At 46.0% G+C, this 19953-nt stretch overlaps 2 protein-coding genes across 3 annotated transcripts in view; one reads left to right on the plus strand and one right to left on the minus strand.

Moving 5' to 3' along the window:
* Positions 1-547: 547 nt before the first annotated feature.
* PNMA2 (PNMA family member 2) lies at positions 548-9834 on the minus strand. Of its 2 annotated transcripts, none has more exons than XM_008977199.6 (3): positions 9685-9834; positions 5420-5549; positions 548-5116 (listed from the first exon to the last, which is right to left on the minus strand). In XM_008977199.6, exon 3 carries the CDS (start codon positions 4626-4628, stop codon positions 3534-3536), a length of 1095 nt encoding a protein of 364 aa, XP_008975447.3. In that variant the 5' UTR covers positions 4629-5116; positions 5420-5549; positions 9685-9834; the 3' UTR covers positions 548-3533. The 2 variants fall into 2 exon arrangements, with proteins under 2 accessions (XP_008975447.3, XP_008975448.3); XM_008977200.6 differs by lacking the exon at positions 9685-9834 and adding an exon at positions 8697-9243.
* Positions 9835-9898: 64 nt separating this feature from the next.
* DPYSL2 (dihydropyrimidinase like 2) overlaps positions 9899-19953 on the plus strand; it is a 140731-nt gene continuing 130676 nt past the window's right edge. The window contains exon 1 of the mRNA XM_003823552.6: positions 9899-10548. Coding sequence (XP_003823600.1) covers positions 10195-10548 — 354 coding nt within the window. The 5' untranslated portion in view covers positions 9899-10194. The remainder of the gene's footprint in view (positions 10549-19953) is intronic.

Genomic DNA, 19953 nt, shown 5'->3' on the forward strand with positions numbered 1-19953 from the left:
AAAACTTAGCTGGAACGTGGTGGTGCACCCCTGTAATCCCAGCTACTCGGGAAGCTGAGGCATGAGAATCACTTGAAGCTGGTAGGCAGAGTTTGCAGTGAGCCGAGATTGTGCCACTATACTCCAGCCTGGGTGACACCTTGTCTCAAAAAAAAGAAGAAGAAGAAGAAGAAAAAGGGTGACTTCAGCCCAGAAAAGCAATATTCTACCTTCAGGGTCATTCACCCTTGGCAGAATAGAGTCTGGGAATTTATCTGTACTGTTACTTTCCTAAGCAAATGAGCTGGGGGGTCTCTGAGGCAACTGACCTCCATCTGTTGTTTCTGTATATTTTAAAAGAGAAATCGATGATGGGTGGACCAAGCTCTCCCTTGTCCCCAGAAACATAGTTCAAGTATTCTTGTTCAAGCATTTTTTTGCTTTCAGGTTTTCTTGCCTACAGGATTCTAAGACCTTTTGACTTTAGCTTGATTTTCTTAACTTATCTCTCAAAATTTTTCAGTAACAAAGCTCCTTCTTCAAGCAGTAGTTTATAGAGGCCACGATATAGGAATCAGAAAAACTCAGGATTTTATTAGCATATATTTATTTTATAACTTCACATTTATAACATTTTACTTTGTATACCGTCAATAAATGACAATGAAACTATTTTCATAAATACAAAAACACATGAAATTAGGGTGTCATGGTAACCACTGCATCACTTTGGTGGAACAGTATTAAAAATAGAATTTAGAAAGATAAATGATCACAAGTGATACCTTTTAAAAAATGCTTTTCTTACAATCTCAGGATATTTTTCAGTTAAACTGAACCACAATCAGAAAAAATAAGTAATTATTTAAAAGTCAAACCTCTAACAATTGTCAACAACTGCTGGAAGAGTCATCACAAATATAAAAAACAACAAGCACTCAAATTTACAATAAGAGCTGAAACGGTTTCTAACACCAGGGTAGACTGGAAGTCAACTGGAAGCATATTAGCTTGTTACCACACAACTGTCAGAACAATAAAGAAAGCATGCATTGAGCAGACAGGAACATCGTGAAAATCCTAAGAGCTTCAATGTATTGAGGGCTTTCTGTGTTCCAGATGTCATGCAACGTGCTTAAAAAGCATTAAGTCATTTGTTCATAACAACCGTGTACTCTCATCTTCTTATTTTTCAGATGTGGAAACTGATGTCTAGAGAAGCTAAGCAATTTGCTTACATTATGCACAAATCTACCACAAGACTACACATCAACTGTGTTGGAGCTTTGCCTAGCACATATAACTAAATGGTGCTCATCTGCACTGCACTCACACACTTACGTGATACACAGGTCTAATCTAAATACACAGGTCTGATCTACACAGCCATGTGGTGCTACCGCTTTTAAAATCTGTGAACAATTAAAAGAAGTTTGGATACGTACACAGACACCATAAAGGAAACTTTGCTCTAAGGTCTGCACAAAATGAGCCAATCTGAAAATAAAAGTAAACCTGGTGGTGAATGCTGATGTGTTAAAATTTGGTTATCAGCCCATTTGAATCTAGCTGCATTTACTAGAGATTTAAAGAGTTTAGCCCAGGCATGGTGGCTCACACCTGTAATCCCAGCACTTTGGGAGGCCGAGGTGAGTGGATCACTTGAGGTCAGGAGTTCGAGACCAGCCTGGCCAACATGGTGAAACCCCATTTCTACTAAAAATACAAAAATTAGCTGGGCATGGTGGTGGGTGCCTGTAATCCCAGCTACTCGGGAGGCTGAGGCACGAAAATCGCTTGAACCTGGGAGGCGGAGGTTGCAGTGAGCTGAGATTGCACCACTGCACTCCAGCCTGGGTGATAGAGCAAGACTCAGTCTCAAAATAATAATAATAATAATTTAAAAAATAAAGAGTTTAAAATACATTTTGGAGATGGAACTGCTAGAAAATCTGCAGAACTGCAGAGCACAATTTGAAAGTCATCGTGATGGTAGAGGATGGACTAGTGTGAGTCAGAAAGTTCTGGGCTTCTGTCTAGGCTCCATCACTTCTTAGCATTTTGGTGTTGAGGAGACCACTTAACCCATCTGAGCTTCGGTTTCTTTCTCTTTATAAAGAGCAAAATTATACCACAACAGGGTGGCTGTATACATTCAATGAGATATACATGAAACACTTTGCACACAGTAGGCCCTCAATAAATGTGAGTTCCTTTTCTCTCCTCTTCGTCCTTTGTTGCCGCTAAAAGCCTTCTCTAAGCAAACCAGCCTGCTCACTAAATCCAAACCTGCCCTAAACACCCCTGCTCTCAAGCATGCAGTCCCCTCATGTCCCCCTTGCTTTGGGGACACCTCTCAGGCTGTGGACCTCTGGAAAGTAAAGCTTAGGTTGAGTCATCTGTGTCTTCAGGGCCTGACACAGCACCTAGCTCTGGGACCATCCATCTGACACCTAGCAGAAAGGCAGGAAGAACACTTCCCAGGTTAAAACAACAACAACGACAACAACAACAAAAATCTGCAGGCAGAGGTGGTCCTATTCACTGGGTGATGACACTTTTACTGGGGTGATGAACTTATTTACACAAAGGGTTAGTTAGCCTTTTACCTGTCTAGATCAGCTCCTCATCTAGACTGGAACCTCTCTGAGGGCAGGGCCCATTTTGTAGGTTTATAACTGCTCAACTGCAGGTTATAGCTGTAGTCTTGTAACTCCTTGTACAGTGTCTCACAAAGCCAGGCACTCAGAGAGAATTTGCTGATTTGAGAAAGGAAAACACCTGACAAGTCAAACAGCTTTATTTTTCAAACATTACAAAAGGTATTTTTTTTTTGACTGCCAATTCTTTCTTCTATGGTATGGGCCAATTCTGGTCTATTTGGGATTATTTAAAGAAAATTGGAAGTACAAGTGTTTCAGATTCCTTCAGGCTTACTATCTAATATTTGGAGTTTAATCTTTTGTTCATTAATAATCTACATAGGGTCTAAGAAACTCCTAGATATTTTTTTCTTAAAAAGAAAAATCAAGGGCCAGGCATGGCGGTTCATGCCTGTAATCCCAGCACTTTGGGAGGCCGAGTTGGGCACATCATTTGAGCCTAGGAGTTCCAGACCAGCCTGAGCAACACAGCAAAACCCTGTCTCTACCAAAAATACAAAAGAATAGCTAGGCATGGTGGTGCATGCCTGTAGTCCCAGGTACTTGGGAGGCTAAGGTGTGAGGATCACCTGAGCCTGAGCCTGGGAAGTCAAGGCTGCAGTGAGCCGAGATTTTTGTGCCACTGCACTCTAGCCTGGGTGATGAGAGTGAGACCCAAGAAATAAAGAAGAAAGAGAAAAAGAAAAAAGGAAGGAAGGAAAGAGAGGAGAGGAGAGGAGAGGAGAGAGGAGAGAGGAAGAGAGAAGGAGAGAAGGAGGAAGGGAGGGAAGGAAGGAAGGAAGGAAGGTCAATAATTGGCTTTCATGGTTTGATTTCAGTCCCACACATTAAAGAAAAAAATTTTTTAAAGGTCTTAGCCCACTGGCTGTGGGTCCTGCCCCCAGGTGGTTTTCAGTCGTCTCCCTCATGATTCCAGCGGCCATAGCCATCTCGTTCCTCTGGCTCTTCGATACTCTCATTCTCAAAGGAGGCCTCTTCCTCCTCTTCTTCCCGTATTACCTTCATTAGCTCAAGGAAGCTGGGGGGCGGGCCCTGATCCTTCAGCTCCCTAAGCCGGCACCACAGCATCTGGTTAAGAGTGGCCCCAGCCATGACCTGCTCCAGGCGGACCTGGTCCGCAATACGCCGAGGGATGGCGCGTTTCTCCACCGCTCTCCGGAGCAGGGTTTCTAACCGTAACACATAGGCTGAGACCTTCTCTCCTTCCTCCTGATAGGTCTTCAGATACCTCACCTGGGCTGTCCTGCGGCTCTCTAGGCTCCCAAACACTTGCTTAAAGGCCTCCAAACACTCTTCTACACTGATGGACGGGTTGTCTGCCTGCACTATGTGCATGAGGTCCAGGGCAGGGCCCCGCAGGCTTTCCGCCAGCCACCTTTTCTTTTCTGCCTCTGTTACTGGCCACTCTTTGACTATCTCCGTGGCCTGTTCCAACCAGACCTCAAAGGACTCTTCCTCTGGGGCTGGGACAGCACTCCCTGAGAATACTCGCAGTTTCCGGTATCTCATGGGTAGCAGGGGCTGAGGCGCGTGTGCCATTGCCTGTCCCAACAAATGGGCCAGTAATTCTGGTGAGATGCAGGGCACTGTGGCTGGAGACACGCCCTCCTGCCCCAGAGCTCGAAACATACCCGAGACCGTCTGCCCCTCTTTTTCTAGAAACAGGTTCAATCTTTCAAGAAACTCAGTGTCCTGATTAGGGGTCTTAAAGATCACCTTCCAGACACCCCCCTTTCCCTGGACCTCACTGGGAATGGCCGAGACATCAGTATCTTCCAGAAGCTCTAGTAAGACAGCATTGGCATTCTCCTGCTTCCGGAATATCTTGCCAAGCAGTCTATACCTGCCCAGAGACTTTAAAGTCTCCTGAAGGACCTCCTGAATCTCAGCCTCCTCATAGTCCGCCGGTATCCCCGTAACCATCAGTGACTTCTGCTCATCCACACTCATTATCCTGCACCAGTCCTCTAACAGTGCCAGCGCCATTGTCCTAAGAATTGACCCACTCTGACTCTACAGGCACCAATTTGTTAGTGGTGCAGCTATGCACTGACTTAATATTGAAAATATCCTGGATGAGCTTCTAACCTTAGAACCCACCAATGAATGGGTCCCAGACTAGGTCACTCAAAGACAGTCACAAAGTTTTCTGGACAAATGACCCTGGCCTACTCAGTGGCAAGAACTCAGGACTTCTTGTCTTTAGGCCTGACCCAGGTGGGCAGGTCGTATCTCAGTTCTAACCACACCTGTGCCCGCAGCTCTGAAGTCTGATTGCCAGTGATTTTCTCAAAGATGCTGGCAGCCACGTGACGCTGACCCTCCTCTGATAGTTGAGGCACCTGGGACAGCTGCTTTCTCCACAGCCTCCTGGTCTCTGATGTTTCGTCTCTCTCCAGTTGATGGGAAAATGCCTTCCACTCTGGCACCCAGAACTCTTGAAGAGAAGCCTCCCAGCAGGGCGGCTTGGACCCCTGGTGAAACAATGTTCAGTTTTACTACACAGCACTCTCTTTCCTTGGAAGCATCCATACTCTAATCTGGAATGGAACTGGGGGCAGATGGCGGTTCTGCTTTACACTGCGCTTGCATTTGTCCCACTCTGTCAGACCCCTTCTTTGCTCACTGTGACTTTTTTTCTCTCGAGGACTCCAGTGAAATCTGGTGTCCCCACCATATGCTCATCAGACCTGTTGATTAATGTCTGAGCCCCAGTTAAGGACAGGATTCAAGGTCTTTGCCATTGAAAGATGAAATCAGGAGATGTGGCTAAATACCTGTTGATGTGTTCCCGAGTGTTCCGCGAGAGGTGAGGAGCTTATTTATTCACCTTTTAGCACAGGAAGACATCACCCACCTCCACACAGTGGTGTGTCTGGCTCTTAGCTCCAGCCAAGCCAAGCTGCTCTGTTACACATAAACAATAAGAACAGGTATTTATGCTTCATTAATATTCAGTAGGAAGACCGTTAATGCACTCATTCAAAAATATGATAATCCTTCACAATACTACTCAATATTAAGTTGCTTTACCTCTTTGATTAACAAAACTAATGAGGAATCACTCAAACGTTTAAAAATAGTTTAATCTAGGTATAACAATTCGGGGAAAAAAATCTCAGGGCCGACTAAGTTAAATCGGGAATTATGAATTAATTCTCTTTTGTTGTGTCTGGAAGGCTTTGCAAACACACATTTGGGCTTTGCTTTTGCTATGAATGGTAAGTGAAAGAGTTTGAAGGTTTGTCCCCTCCAAATCTCATGCGGAAATGTGATCCCCAGTGTTGGAGGTGGGGCCTGGTGGGATGTGTTTGGGTCATGAGAGTGGATCCCTTATGAATGGCTTGGTGCCATTCTTGGGGTAATGAGTGGGTTCTTGTTCTATTAGCTTCCTCGAGATCTGATTGTTAAAAACAGACTGCCACCTCCCTCCCCTCACTCTTGCTCCCTTTCTTGCCACATCTGCTCCCTCTTTGCTTTCTGCTATGACTGGAAGCTTCCTGAGGGGTCACCAGATGCAGCTGTCAGCACCATACTTCTTGTACAGCCTGCAGAACTGTGACCCAAATAAACCTCTTTTCTTTATAAATTATCCAGCCTCAGGTATTCCTTTATAGCAACACAAAATAGACTAAGACAATAAGTTACTAACACAACACTCTCCAAGCATTTGTTTCTGTTTCTGTTTTTTGAGACAGGGTCTCACTCTGTTGCAGAGGCTGGAATGCAGTGGTGTAAACACGGCTCACTGTAGCCTTGATCTCTCCTGGGCTCAAGCAATCCTCCCACCTCGACCTCCTGAGTACCTGGGACCACAGGCACATGCCACCATGCCTGGCTAGTTTTTTTAATTTTGTGTAGAGACGCAGTCTCCTTACGTTGTTCAGCCTGGTCTCAAACTCCTGGGCTCAAGCAATCCTCCCGCCACAGCCTCTCACAGTGCTGAATTACACACTTGAACCACTACACCCAGCCTTTCCTAACATTTGAACTTTAACCCATCATTTGAGAAAAAAGAAAAAAGGAGGAAGCACACCTATCAAGGATTTTGTTCTGGAGAACCTGTGAGGATTAGAGAATGTAAAAAAGTTAGAGTTGGCCAGGCGTGGTGACTCATGCCTGTAATCCCAGCACTTTGGGAAGCCAAGGCGGGTAGATCACCTGAGGTCAGGAGTTCGAAACCAGCCTGGCCAACATGGCCAAACCCCGTCTCTACCAAAAATACAAAAATTATCTGGGTGTGGTGGCACGTGCCTGTAATCCCAGCTACTTGGGAGGCTGAGGCAGGAGAATCGCTTAAACCTGGGAGACGGAAGTTGCAGTGAGCCACGATTGCACCACTGCACTCTAACCTGAGTAACAGAGCAAGACTCTGTCTCAAAAAAAAAAAAAAAAAAAAAAGAGTTCCTAATACCTCCCAGTTACTGCTGCAGAGTGTGTGTTAAGGGGCTACAACCATTTCCCCCTTGGCCTAAACATCTTCATCAATTCGAATGGGGGCCATACGCCACAGTGCTGTCCTGTAACTCTATCAGCAGTGCTCCTGCTGTGGGAACATCTCCTGAGTCTTCTGGGAGGTGCTGAAGGCACCAGGGGTGCCAGAGAGCCAGGAAGGCAAAATGCTGCTTCACCCCTGTGCCCAGGAGCCCCAGAGACCTGAGACTGCTGACTTCTCCATGCCTGACTTTTCCTTTCTAAAATGTGGGGACTGTGGGGGAGGGCCAGGTGAAGTGGCTTACACCTGTAAACCCAGCACTTTGGGAGGCCAAAGCGGGAGGATCACTTGAGCCCAGGAGTTTGAGACCAGCAACATAGTGCGACCCTGTCTCTACAAAAAGGAAAAATAAAAAAATTAGCTGGGCGTGTGGCACTCGCCTGTAGTCCCAACTACTTGGGAGGCTGAGGAGGGAGGACTGCTTGAGCTGAGTGGGTCAAGGCTACAGTGAGTTGCGTTTGCACCATTGCATTCCAGCCTGGGTGACAGTGTGAGACTCTGTCTGAAAACAAAAACAAAAACAAAAAAAACAGCTGGGGGCAACCTCCCTCCCCACTGGGATATTTAGAGGAAACAGAGAATGTAAAAAGACACTGCCCAGGAAAAAGCATCTCTATGGTCTACAGAATGACTGCTATGCTGAAGTTAGGCTATCTTCAGATGACTCTTCCTCCCAGTGTGACCTGCAGTGTGACCTTCAAATAAAAACATGGCAAGAAACACCCTTGATATACAATAGGGCCATGGATGGAAATATCTGGATACGGTAGAAATAGAAGAACCTTGTATTTTCTCACATAAAGGGGGTCACAGGACAAGCTGGAAAAGAAGCCAGACTTTGAGGTGGAAGACTCCCACTGGAATTGCTGGATCATTTAACTAAATACCCAACCTTGGCTATGCGCCCCAAGCTCTCTAAATCTGTTTCCTAACCTGGAAAGCAGTGCTGATAAGGCACGCATCTCACAGTGGGGCTGTGAGTAGGAAATGATGTAATTCAGTTGGAAGCGCTTTTTTCAAATGCTTTATTCAAATGCAAAGCACATCTGCCGCTAAGTCCAAAATGCCCCCTCCGGTTCTCTCAGCCCCTCCACTCCTATATTCTTCTTCCCCAGTCTGTTTCTCATCCGGAGACGCCTTTCCACCTATCAAGATGGGCTGATCTTCAAATTGCGACTGGTTGTCCAGCAGATGTAACTATATTCACCAAACTATCTCTCACAATTGGACTGTGGGGGTGGTTGGTAACCGCATTTAATCCTGGGCTGACAATGGGACTGGATCCCTGGTTACACGGCCCTACGCGGTGGCCCTGCGGTAAACGGCCTCTCAGCCCAAACCCACCCTGGTTACTGAGCATGCCCAGAACTCCCTCCCGGGCCACCAAAGGAGGGGCACCATTTCTGCAGGATTTTGCCACTGTGGAAAGAGAGGCGGAGCTGTCATCGCGCAGAGGCAGGGACTGATACGCGGAAAGGACGTGGAGATGGGAATAAGCAATGAAGGACCAGCATTGACCGTGTTAGGCACACAAATCTAATTGCCCCCTGGTTACTTACCAACCCGGTGGCCGTGGCTCAGCTACTGCACACACACACCAAGTTCCTACACACCTTTCCCCTGCTTGGCCCCACACAATTCATGGCACTCGCAGCCCACATCCTACCTCCTACTCCGCACCAGATGCGCACCCGCACTTACTCCACAAACACGTGGCATCTGGTAACCCGGGAAACGCTGCGACTGTGGCGCAGTGCGCAACAGGGGCGGGGGAACCAGGCGGGGCTCTGGGGCGCAGGGGAAAGCTGGAGATTTGGGGAGGGGGTTTCAGTTTGTTTTTTCTCTCTTTTTTTTTTTTTTTTTTTTTTGGTGGAGGAAGCAGAATAAACCAAATCGCGACACGTTCCTGCGCCCTTCTTGGCGCAGTGGCGCAGACACGGTCCATGGCGCCTTGCGCAATAGAGTCGGTCTGCACCCCCTCTTTAAGTCGTGGCCCTGGGCTGGAATTCCCGACTGCACTCTTTGCTACACCCCCATAGACCAAAGACCTGCGTCTCTCTCTATATTCCTCTCCCATCTGCTACGCCCCTCTGAATTTCTTCCCGCCATGTTGTGTGCCCCCCCCCCCCCACTCCCTCGTCACCCCAACCACACCAAAGTGGATGCACGAAGCGGGAACCTTCTCGTTTCAGTCTCTGCTCCCTGCAGCCTGCCAAGGCGAGTGGACAAACTGAAGCTGGGGTGTCCAGCGTCTTGGCTGCCCCCCTCCTGTCCACCCTGCCTGTGCTATCCTTGCTCATCTTCAGTGCCATCCCGCTTCCCACACCCTGAGTAGCCTGGCGCCCGGCTTGTCCCCTTTTCCCATCCATCAGCTCACACCCAGGATAACGGGGCGGGACCCCTATCCACAGTGCGCCCTCGCCCCCGGCCCACCTCCGCCATGCGGCGGGGCAGAGGCGCCTGGGCCAGGCAGGTGGAGGAGAGGGGCACTGGGGCTTGGGGCTGCGTCCTGGGGTCCTCACTCCGCGTGCCCTGCCCGATACTTACCCAGGCGCGGAGAGCGGTCAGCGGGCCCTCCGCTCCGCATCCATTAGCTGGTGGTCTGGCCGCTTCACTTCCGGAGCGCGGGGCTAGGGGCGGTGCCGCCCTCCCCTCTCTCTCTCCTTCCCTCCCCTCCAGCCCTCCCCTGCGCACCGCTCCCCTCCCCGGCGCCGCGCCCCGCCCGCGCCTCCCTCCTCCCAGCGCTGCTGGGAACTGGCAGCCTCTCGGCTCCCGCAGCCGCAGCGGACGCCCTCCCAGATCCAACTTTGCCGCTTCCCCGAGCTCGCGCTGTAGCCGCGGGGGGCGTGGGCAGGGAGGGGAGAAGCGGGGTCAGGGGGAGGGACCGGGAGGGTGGGTCGCCGGCTCGCCAGCCCTCCTTCCTTTCTGTGCACCTTGCGGTGGGCGGCGAACGGCAGCCGCGGCAGCAGCTAGGGGGCTTGTGCACACAGCGAGAGAGACTTAGGGACTGGCAGACGGACGGACGGACGGCGAGGACCCTACCCGAGCCCCCGAGCCATGGCCGAGAGAAAGCAATCCGGGAAGGCGGCAGAGGACGAAGAGGTCCCTGCTTTTTTTAAAAACCTGGGCTCCGGCAGCCCCAAGCCCCGGCAGAAATTCTGTGGCATGTTCTGCCCGGTGGAAGGGTCCTCGGAGAACAAGACCATCGACTTCGACTCGCTGTCGGTGGGCCGGGGCTCGGGGCAGGTGGTGGCTCAGCAGCGGGACGTCGCCCACTTGGGCCCGGACCCGCAGCCGCCGTACTCGCGGCAGGGCCGGCGCGCCGGCGGAGAGCCATCTGTTGAATCGGGCCGGAAGGTGGAGATCCGGAGGGCCTCGGGCAAAGAAGCCCTGCAGAACATCAACGACCAGGTCGGTGTGGGGGTGGGGGGTGGAGACGGAGGACGGGGCGCGGGGATCGCCCCTCCCTCGCCCCTGAGCCCGGCGCGCCCGCCTTCATGCCCCGCCCTGGACCTCGCCTCCCGCATCTGCACGCGCACCCCGCCCTACCCGCCCCTTCTCCGCGCAGGGTGCGGCGAGGCTCGGGCTGGGCGGTGGGCGGCCGTGCGCCCACAAAGGCTGCCCGCGTCTCCTTGAGCTTGAGAGGTGGGGCGTGGGCATAGGGAATGGGCTGATCCCCTGCTGGGGCGGGCGGTGGTCGTCTGGGAGGGGGTTGGCCGCGGTTCCATTCTTCTGAAACCCTCCCGGGCGGCTTCCGATTGCAGCTGCGGCTGGGTGCCCCACCCTTTTTTTTGAGGCGGCTCAGAGCGTGCGGTGGAGGCTTTGCATGAAGGCCCGCGGCTCCCCGGTGGTCGGGAGGGGCGGGGGTTCGGACGGCCGCTCCCTACAGCCTCCGCCCGCGCTTTCTGCGCTCACGTCCCGAGCTCCGAGGCCAGGACCATGGTCAGCGCCCCCCGGACCCCCTCCGAGCACTGCACCGCCCTTGACTCCTGCTCGCAGCGTGAGAAGAGCCAGGAAGGCTGTGGAGTCACCCGAGGAAACCGAGACGCTCCTAAATAGCCTATGTGGGGAACAAAGTTCCAATAAGTGTCTCAGCCAGGGCTTCACAGAGCGCTCCCCAAACCGCTATGTGGGAGGCGCTTTAGGAAGCGGGGAACTAAGTGGATTATGTTCAAAGGGTCAAAAAGACAAGAAAAGGGGGAAAACCCCTCGCACTCGAAATAGACTGTCGAAGAAGACTAAACCCCCTTTTATTGTGTTAATGGGGGAAACAAAGGCCAATTTGGTCACGCTTGATTTTAGAAAATGTTTGTCACTTTCTGACAAATATGAACAGTGAGCATTTTCAGCGCAGTAATAATCTCACACCACAATTCTTTCTTTATCTGAGTGATCCTTACGCTAGTGTAATTCTTTTCCACAGCCTTAATTTCTTAACTGATGATTTACAATGCAAAATGTTTTAACACGTTTTCCGTTTCTCTCCCATGCCTGCTGGTAAAAATAATAAGTCAATCAATGAACGATTGTTGATTGAATACCTATTGTGCGCCTTGCCTTGTAGGGCAGAGGGAAGGTTAGTTATACAAAGTGCAAGAGGTTTCTTCTTCTCAGAGGGCTTCCAGAGTAGTTGGGAGTGGTCTATACATATTCAGCGAGGGATTCCACAAGCATTTACATTTGTGTACTTACAGTGACAGCCTTTGAGAACAATTCAGAATTGGTGATGATGGTTGGGGCATGATTTGACTGTTTGCTGATGTGACATAGAGTTTTGCAGCTTTTGACTTTTGTAGGGTCAAGTCTAGGAAAAACAAGGCATTTGCTGTCATTTGTAAAAGGTGACACAACTAATAATTTATATCCAACCCCAGCCCTGCCCTCTAATTTATTCATATAAGGGAGTGTCTCATATCCATATTTCACTATGAGTCAACCAGAAGAAACTAAATCCAAAAAACTTGCTTTGTTCCAAGTGATCAGACAATTGAAGTAAAAGTTTCTAATAATGTAACTTATACTGAAAGCTGAGTGAGTGTGTGTGAAACACTTCCCTGTGTGAATACATTGAGTGAGGGCCAAAATCATATAGCATCTTGGTTGAGTGAGTAGCCTCATGCATGGCGAGTTGTGCTGGTGATTGTGATGTCCTAGAGAAAGCAGAAAAACAACTGGAGAATAAAGAAGAAATCATGTAAAAAGTGGCAGATCAGAGGATAGGGGTTGAAAGTGGCCCACCCCTATCATGAATTAGAAGTCAAGTTTGAAAGGCATAGTTTTATCGGGTTGAATAACACTTCTTTTTTCTTGGCCATTTAGAAGCTTAGATATATGAAATTCTAAATTGTAAAACTAAGGCACGCAGAGGGGGAGATTTGAAGAGAAAATACTCAAACAAACCACAAGGGAGTTTTAGATTGCAATTCACATTGATTTCAGTTGCCCAGTTATTAGTAACAGAGGGCGATTCTAGCTTGGCCTTTCTGCAGCACCTTCCCCTGAATTTTCATGTTTAATCTTGCCTTATCATATAAGGCCTACTCAATGAGATTTTGTCATTCACGACTAAGAGCATTTACCTGGATCAGTACTTGCAATGTTTCAATATTTCATGTCTTTAGAAAAGGGGAAAGGCTGTGGCTATACATGTGTTTATATTTATAACAATGTGACTTCCGAAAAGCTCAACTGGCCCACCATTTTGACTGAGTTGACTTGTCATTAGTTGGTTTTCAACGAATGAGTTGGGTGAGTGCCAGCATCTCTGTGCATTCTAATTGGAAGCCCTGACTCAGAGAAAGGTGGGGGAGATTGAGAATGGGTGGATCCTGGGACCCTGACTCACACCATCCCTCCTCTCTTGCAGCTTTATTTATGTGTTATTAATGTATGGTCAGATGTGGCTTTGCTCATCTGTTGCACTAAGAGGCCTACTGTTCCCCTAACAAGGCTTTGGGAAGGGAGAGAATAGGCTTCCTTGACCCACATGCCACATGGCTCGTGGAAGATGAGAGATGTTGGACATGTGCATTTGCAGGAACTAAATGAAATTATATTCAGAGTATGAGCCAGACAGCACCAGAAAGCGATGGGTGTGGCTTGACTTGGCATGTCAGATTTTGGCGGAGGAAAAGAGCTGGCATAGTGGTTGTGAATGAGGAAAGCCTCTATCTTGTTACTCTCTTTTCCCTATAAGTCCTCTTTGGGCTTCAGTGAGGTTACATTGATCACCACTGTGAAAGACTCTGAGCCTCTTGGAAGAGAGAGAAGAAAGGCATCTCTGTTGGCCCAATCCCCCCTTGTCAGTGCCCAGGGGTCCTTCAGCCTCTTCCCTTCCTCCTAGGAACTTCCTCCATTCCACCCCAGACACAGCGTAGCCAGAACCAGTGGCTCCACCAGCGATACTGGACCATAAGAATGCTTTTCAAAGGGGCCTCTAGGCCCTTTTCCCAGCAGCAAACAACCTATGCAGGCTGGAGTGACAGGGAGTGATTCTCCTCCTCTCCAGGGCAGGTGCCACTGAATGAACTGCACAGTGCTGCTGAGCTTGGCAATGTTACTGAGTCTGTGAAGTGCTTTCTGGTGCTCCCTTCCATCTGGGTCCCCATCCCTTCTCCCTGTGTTGAATCTCTTCTGGCCCTGGGAGCCCAGTGCTGTGCTGCCCTCTAACTGTACAACGTCATCCCTACTCCATCCCCATAGCATGCCCCTTCTAGACCTTTCTTCTTCCAGAGGGCAACAGGTTCTAAAATCAGTCTTGGCCTCCCTTCTCCCATTCAGAATTCTTAACTTGCATTAATCTTAGTTAAAGAGAAATTCCAATGATTAAAGCCATCTGCTCCTCAGGCAAACAACTGATGCCCAAGTTGTCCCCAGAGATCCGTGTCTGATAATAGACTAGCCTGTTAAACAAAACGAATGTGTGGTTAGTGGGGTGTGTGGTGGAGATTTGGAATAAAGGCAATACCTTGATACTTTACAGGTCATATTGGTTCAAAACAGGAGATACGAGCATTTGTGTGTTCAGGATTCCAAAAAACCTAAGACCCACCCGGGTTCAAAAGGAGGAAAGTGGGGGTGGGGGATAATTGGAGAGGGGAAGGAAAGGATGAAAATCCATAATTATTATTTGCTCTTGATTTCCCAGCTGGTTATTGAACTAATCATATAATTAGTTAAATTAAAATAATTTTTACATAGCATAAAATTTGCCACCTTACCCATTTTTAAGTGTACAGCTCAGTGGTGTTAAGTGTATTCACATTGTTATGAAACCAATCTCCAGAACTTTTTCATCCCCCAAAGCTGAAGTTCTGTACCCATTAAACAGCAACTTCTCATTCCACCTCTTCCCAGCCCCTGGCAACCACCATTCTCTTTTCTGTCTCTGCCAGCTTGACTACTCTACACTCCTCATATAAGTGAAAAGACACCGTTTATGTTCTTTGCGACTGGCTTACTTCACTTAGCATAATGCCCTTAAGGTTCATCTGTGTTGTAACATGTGACAGAATTTCCTTCCTTTTTATGGCTGAATAATATTTCTATAATTAGTTAAATTATAACAAGTCTTTAATGATTTAAAAAGTTGCTATTCAATTAATTGGCCTGCAATAATTAATTGTCGCAGGAAATAAGAAGGATTAGATTTGGGACGAAATAGGCTTCCCCAGGTCTGGGGCCTATAACCTAACTAGAAGAAAACTCCTACCAGCTAACCAGCATCTACCATCTTTCTCCTTGGAGCTCAAGGATAGAGAGGAGAATTGCTGTCATTGAACCGCCAGTGACAACTTCTGGCCATGACCTTTGCATATTATTGCATATGCAATGTTATGTGGTTCACAAACTCATGGCTCTATACCATGGAAATCAGGGTGAGGCTGGGGAGTTTTTCCAGCCTGGTAAAGACAGGCCACGTATTCCAGGGTCCTTTGATGCAAGCATCCCTCTTTACTTTCTTGAGCAAGAAGGGGAAGTCAGAATTGATTATAGATTCAAATGTGTACCATCATTGAATGTCAGAGCTTGCAAGAGACCTAATGATTGTTTAATTACCTCATTCTAGAAGTGAAGAAAGTGGTGTGCTGAAAACTACTTCATTCCTTGGAGCCCAGGTGATAGTCCCAGGACTGGGAGAGAGGTCTCTTGTTTTCAGTCCCACTGCAGTCCTCTACCAGTAAAGCCATGTGATTTATGTAGCATTATATAACTCCAGAATGTGCTTTTAAATTCTAGATTCTACATTTTAGAATGTTTAGAGTATATTATTCTATTAATAAAACCTTGCCCCAACACTGTCTGATACAGGCATTATTTACTTTTTGTAAATAAGGAAACCGAGATTTAGTGATATTTACTTAGCCAATTCCTAAGGTCTTGCTATTTAGTAAGTATGTAAACTAGGATTTGAACTAATATTTCCTAATCTAGTATCATATTTCTTCCAATAGTCAATTATGTGGCTCAGTTACACTGCCAGAGATATGTAGTAAACATAACGGTACAATTTAATTTTGCAGGCAAAATATGTTACATCCCATTAAACTCCATATTTTCTATGGGGTAGGTCCTATTCTAAATGCTTGGTATGGACGATTTTGTTAATTCTAAGATGACTCTATTAAGTAGGTGTTACTCTTATTCTTATTTTGCAAATGAAATATATAAAGGTAAAAGTAAATTGTAAAATGATATGGTTTGGCTGTGTCTCCACCCAAATCTCATCTTGAATTGTACTCCCATAATTCCCACATGTTGTGGGAGGGACCTGGAGGGAGATAATTGAATCGTAGGGGTGGTTTCCCCCATACTGTTCTCGTTGCAGTGAATAAGTCTCACAAGATTTATAAGGGTTTTCCCCTTTTGCTTGGTTCTCATTCTCTCTTGCCTGCTGCCATGTAAGACATGCCTTTCACCATCTGCCATGATTGTGAGGCCTCCTCAGCCATGTGCAACTGTGAGTCCATTAAACCTCTTTTTCTTAATAAATTACCCAGTCTCAGGTATGTCTTTATTAGCAGGGTGAGAACAGACTAATACATAAAGCAACTTACTAATGAAAAGCCAGAGGCAGGGCCTGAACCCCAGGGATATGTGACTAGAGAGTTTTTTCTATCACTCTAATATATACTGATTTGCTTTTGATATTAATTATTTTTTCTCATTTTATCTCCAAATAATGTATTCTTGCAAAAAAGTTCTGAATGCCTGTTTTTTTTTTTCAGTGTACTCTTTGGAGCCATTTATAAAATGGACTGTTGATCTGTCTTTATGAATGTGCCCTAAACTGCTGACATTCTGTCTATCATTTTTTAAAACACAAGAAATGTCTTCAAATATCCCCGGGACAAAAGCCAGCTGTGATAGTATGAATGACATGCTTTTCTAAGATTAGAAATTAGAGCAATGAGATGACAGTGTAATTTTTCTACTTGATGTAAATCATTGTCTTAGGCTGTGACAACAAATTACCATGACCAGGTGGCTTGAACAAGAAACATTTATTTCTCATGGTTCTGGAGGTTGGGAAGTCTAAGATCAATATGCTGGCAGATCTGGTGTCTGGTGAAGACCCACCTTATGGTTTCCAGATTGCCATCTTCTCCTTGTGTCCTTACATAGTGGAAGGGGCCAAGGGAGGTCTCTGGGGTCTCTTTTATAAGGTCACTATCCTGCTTATGAGGGCTCCACCCTCATGGCCTATGTTCCTCCGAAAGGCCCTACCTGCTAATACCATGCCACTAGGGGTTAGGATTTCAACATAGGAATTTTGGAGAAGGGAACACAAACACAAAGTCCATAACAATCATGAAATACAAGCAAATGAAACTAATGAAAGAGTCATCAATAAAAGCATTGGCAGGTGGGACTGATGGGCACTTGATTTAGTTGGTTGCAGTTGGTGGTAACCTAGTACCATAGGTACTGCACACAAATACTGTCTTACGTGCAAGTGCCTGGTCTTAAAGGTGGTTTGTGTTTGTTTTTGAGAATATGCAGATAACCTGCATGGGCTCTGATTCTGAGGGCACTCTGCAGAAAGCACTGAGTGAAGCCAGCTGGTAGTCCTGGCTCTGCCATTGACTGACTGTGTGACCTGCACAGTCATCTAACCTCAGTGGTCATTGGGCTGTCCTAGGAATGTCTAATGCTCCTTCTATCCATTTCCACTGAAGGCTCTGAAAGAAAGCTATGCTGCCCATGGCTGTTCTTTTTTTTTTTTCTTATAATCGAGGCAAAATTGACTTAACATAAAATTCTTATTTTGGCAGGTTTGAAATGTACAATTTAATGGCTTTTACTGCATTCACAGTGTTGTGTAACCATTGCCACTGTGTAATTCCAGAACATTTTCATCACCCCTCCAAAAGAAACTTTGTACCATTAAGCAGTCACTTTCCTTTTCCCATTCCCCCCATCTCCTAGCAATCACTAATCTGCATTCTGCTTTTTTTTCCTGAGTGGATTTGCCTATTCTGGACATTTCATAGACATGGAACCATACAGTATATGGCCTTTTGTGTCTGCTTTTGTTTTTCACTTAGTATAATGTTTTCAAGGTTCATCTATGTTGTAACATGTATGAGTGCTTCCTTCCTTTTTAGGGCCAAATAATGTTCCATTGTTTTGTATGTATCCTATTCATTAGTTTTTCCAATTACTTGATGGACATTTGGGTTGTTTCCACCTTTTGGCTATTAGGAATAATACTGCTATTAACATTTTTTTACAAGTTTTTGTTTAAAGATATGTTTTCAAGGCTGGGCACAGTGGCTCATGCCTGTAATCCCAGCACTTTGGGAGGCCAAGGTGGGCGGATCACTTGAGGTCAGGAGTTTCAGATCAACCCCATCTCTACCGAAAATACAAAAATTAGCCGGGCACGGTGGCACACCCGTAATCCCAGCTATTCAGGAGGCTGAGGCATGAGAATCGCTTGAACCCAGGAGCCGGAGTTTGCAGTGAGCCAAGATCGCACCACTGCACTCCAGCCTGGGCAACCGAGTGAGACTGTCTCAAAACAAACAAACAAACAAACAAACAAACAAACAAACAAACAAACAAATGTTTTCAGTTTTCTTGTGTTCTGCCTAGAAGTAGAATTGCTGGTCATGTAATAATTCTATGTTTAGCTCTTCGAGGAACTTCCACACTCTTTTCTGTAGAAGCTGTACCATTTTGCGTTGCCACCAGCAACATTTGAAGGTTCCAACTTCTGCACATCCTGGCCAACACTTGTTATTTTCCTCATTTTGGTTATAACCATCACGTGGGTGGGAATTGGTATCTCATTGAGGCTTTAATTTGCATTCCCTAATAACTAATAATGTTGAGCATCTTTTCTCCTGCTTTATGGGCCGTTTGTGTGTCTTCTTTGGAGAAATGTCTGTTCAAAACTTTGTACATTTTTTTTAGCTGGGTTATTTATCATATTGTTAAATTGTATGAATTCTTTATGTATTCTAGATACTAGGCCCTTATCAGATCTATAGTTTGCAGATATTTTCTCCCATTCTGTGGATTATCTTTTTACTTTTTTGATGGTATGCAAAAGTTTTAAATTTTGATGAAATCCAATTTATCTATTTTTTTCTTTTGTTGCTTATGCTTTTGGTACTACACTATCCCCGGCTGTTCTTAAAAACTGCTGGATCATCTGAAATCTACTGAAAGAGTTCCAGTACCTAATTTCCTAGAATCATGTAACTAAATCCTTGGGGAGCTTTGAAATTCATTTAGAATAGCATTTGTAGTAGCTCAGTATTCTTGAGTGTTTTGTGCACTGAATAAGCCTGATTCTTCTATCTGAAGATCTTGTTCATATGTAAAAAACTCCTTCTTTGTGTGTGCATATATATGTATGTATACAGACATACATGTATATATATATATATTTTTAAATAATATTTAAAATTTGCTTTCTAATCCAATGATTTGGGAGTGGCAGGGATGGTGTTGAGGAAGGCAGCAACCAACAAGCTGAGTTTTAAACTAATAAATTTTGGAAAATAAATGAGTTCAATTAAAAAAATTATATTGTAATAACTACACATAACATAAAATTTACTGTCTTAACAATTTTGAGTGTACAGTTCAGTGATGTTAAGTATATTCACATTGTTGTGCAACCAATCATCAGAATTATTTTCATTTTGCAAAACTGAAACTTTGTACCCATGAAGCAACAACTCTTCATTCCCCTCTCCTCCCAGCCCCTGGCAATCACCTTTCTACTTTGTGTCTCTGTGAATTTGACTACTTTAGGACCCTCATGTAAGTGGAATCAAAGAGTATGTGTCTTTTTTTAACTAGTTTATTTCACTTAGCATAATGTCCTCGAAGTTTGTTCATGTTGTAGCATGTGTCAGAATTTCCTTACTTTTTTTTTCTTTTTTTCCTTAAGAGACAGGGTCTTGCTCTGTCACCCAGGCAGGAGTGTAGTGGTGCCATCATAGCCCACTGTAACCTCAAACTCCTGGGCTCAAGAAATCCTCCTGTCTCAGCCTCCCAAAGCACTGGGATTACAGGCATAAGCCACTGCCCCGGCCCAGAATTTCTTTCCTTTTTAAGGCTGAATTTAAAAAACAAGACTGAAGATATTCTATTGTATGTATAGACCACATTTTGTTTATTTGTTCATTTTTCATCAGTGGACAATTGGGTTGTCCATCTTTTAGTTCTTGTGAATAATGTTGCTATGAACACGGCTATGCAAATATCTATTTGAGAGCTTGCTTTCAATTCTTTCGAGTGTGTACACAGAAGTGGAATTGCCAGATAATTTGATAACTATTTAATTTTTAAAGGAAACTG

This window comes from Pan paniscus, chromosome 7, assembly GCF_029289425.2.
Source record: "Pan paniscus chromosome 7, NHGRI_mPanPan1-v2.0_pri, whole genome shotgun sequence".
Taxonomy (NCBI): domain Eukaryota; kingdom Metazoa; phylum Chordata; class Mammalia; order Primates; family Hominidae; genus Pan; species Pan paniscus.

Excerpts from the sequence above, each read along its gene's own strand:
- PNMA2 (XM_008977199.6), bottom strand. The coding sequence starts at position 4,628 with ATGGCGCTGGCACTGTTAGAGGACTGGTGCAGGATAATGAGTGTGGAT.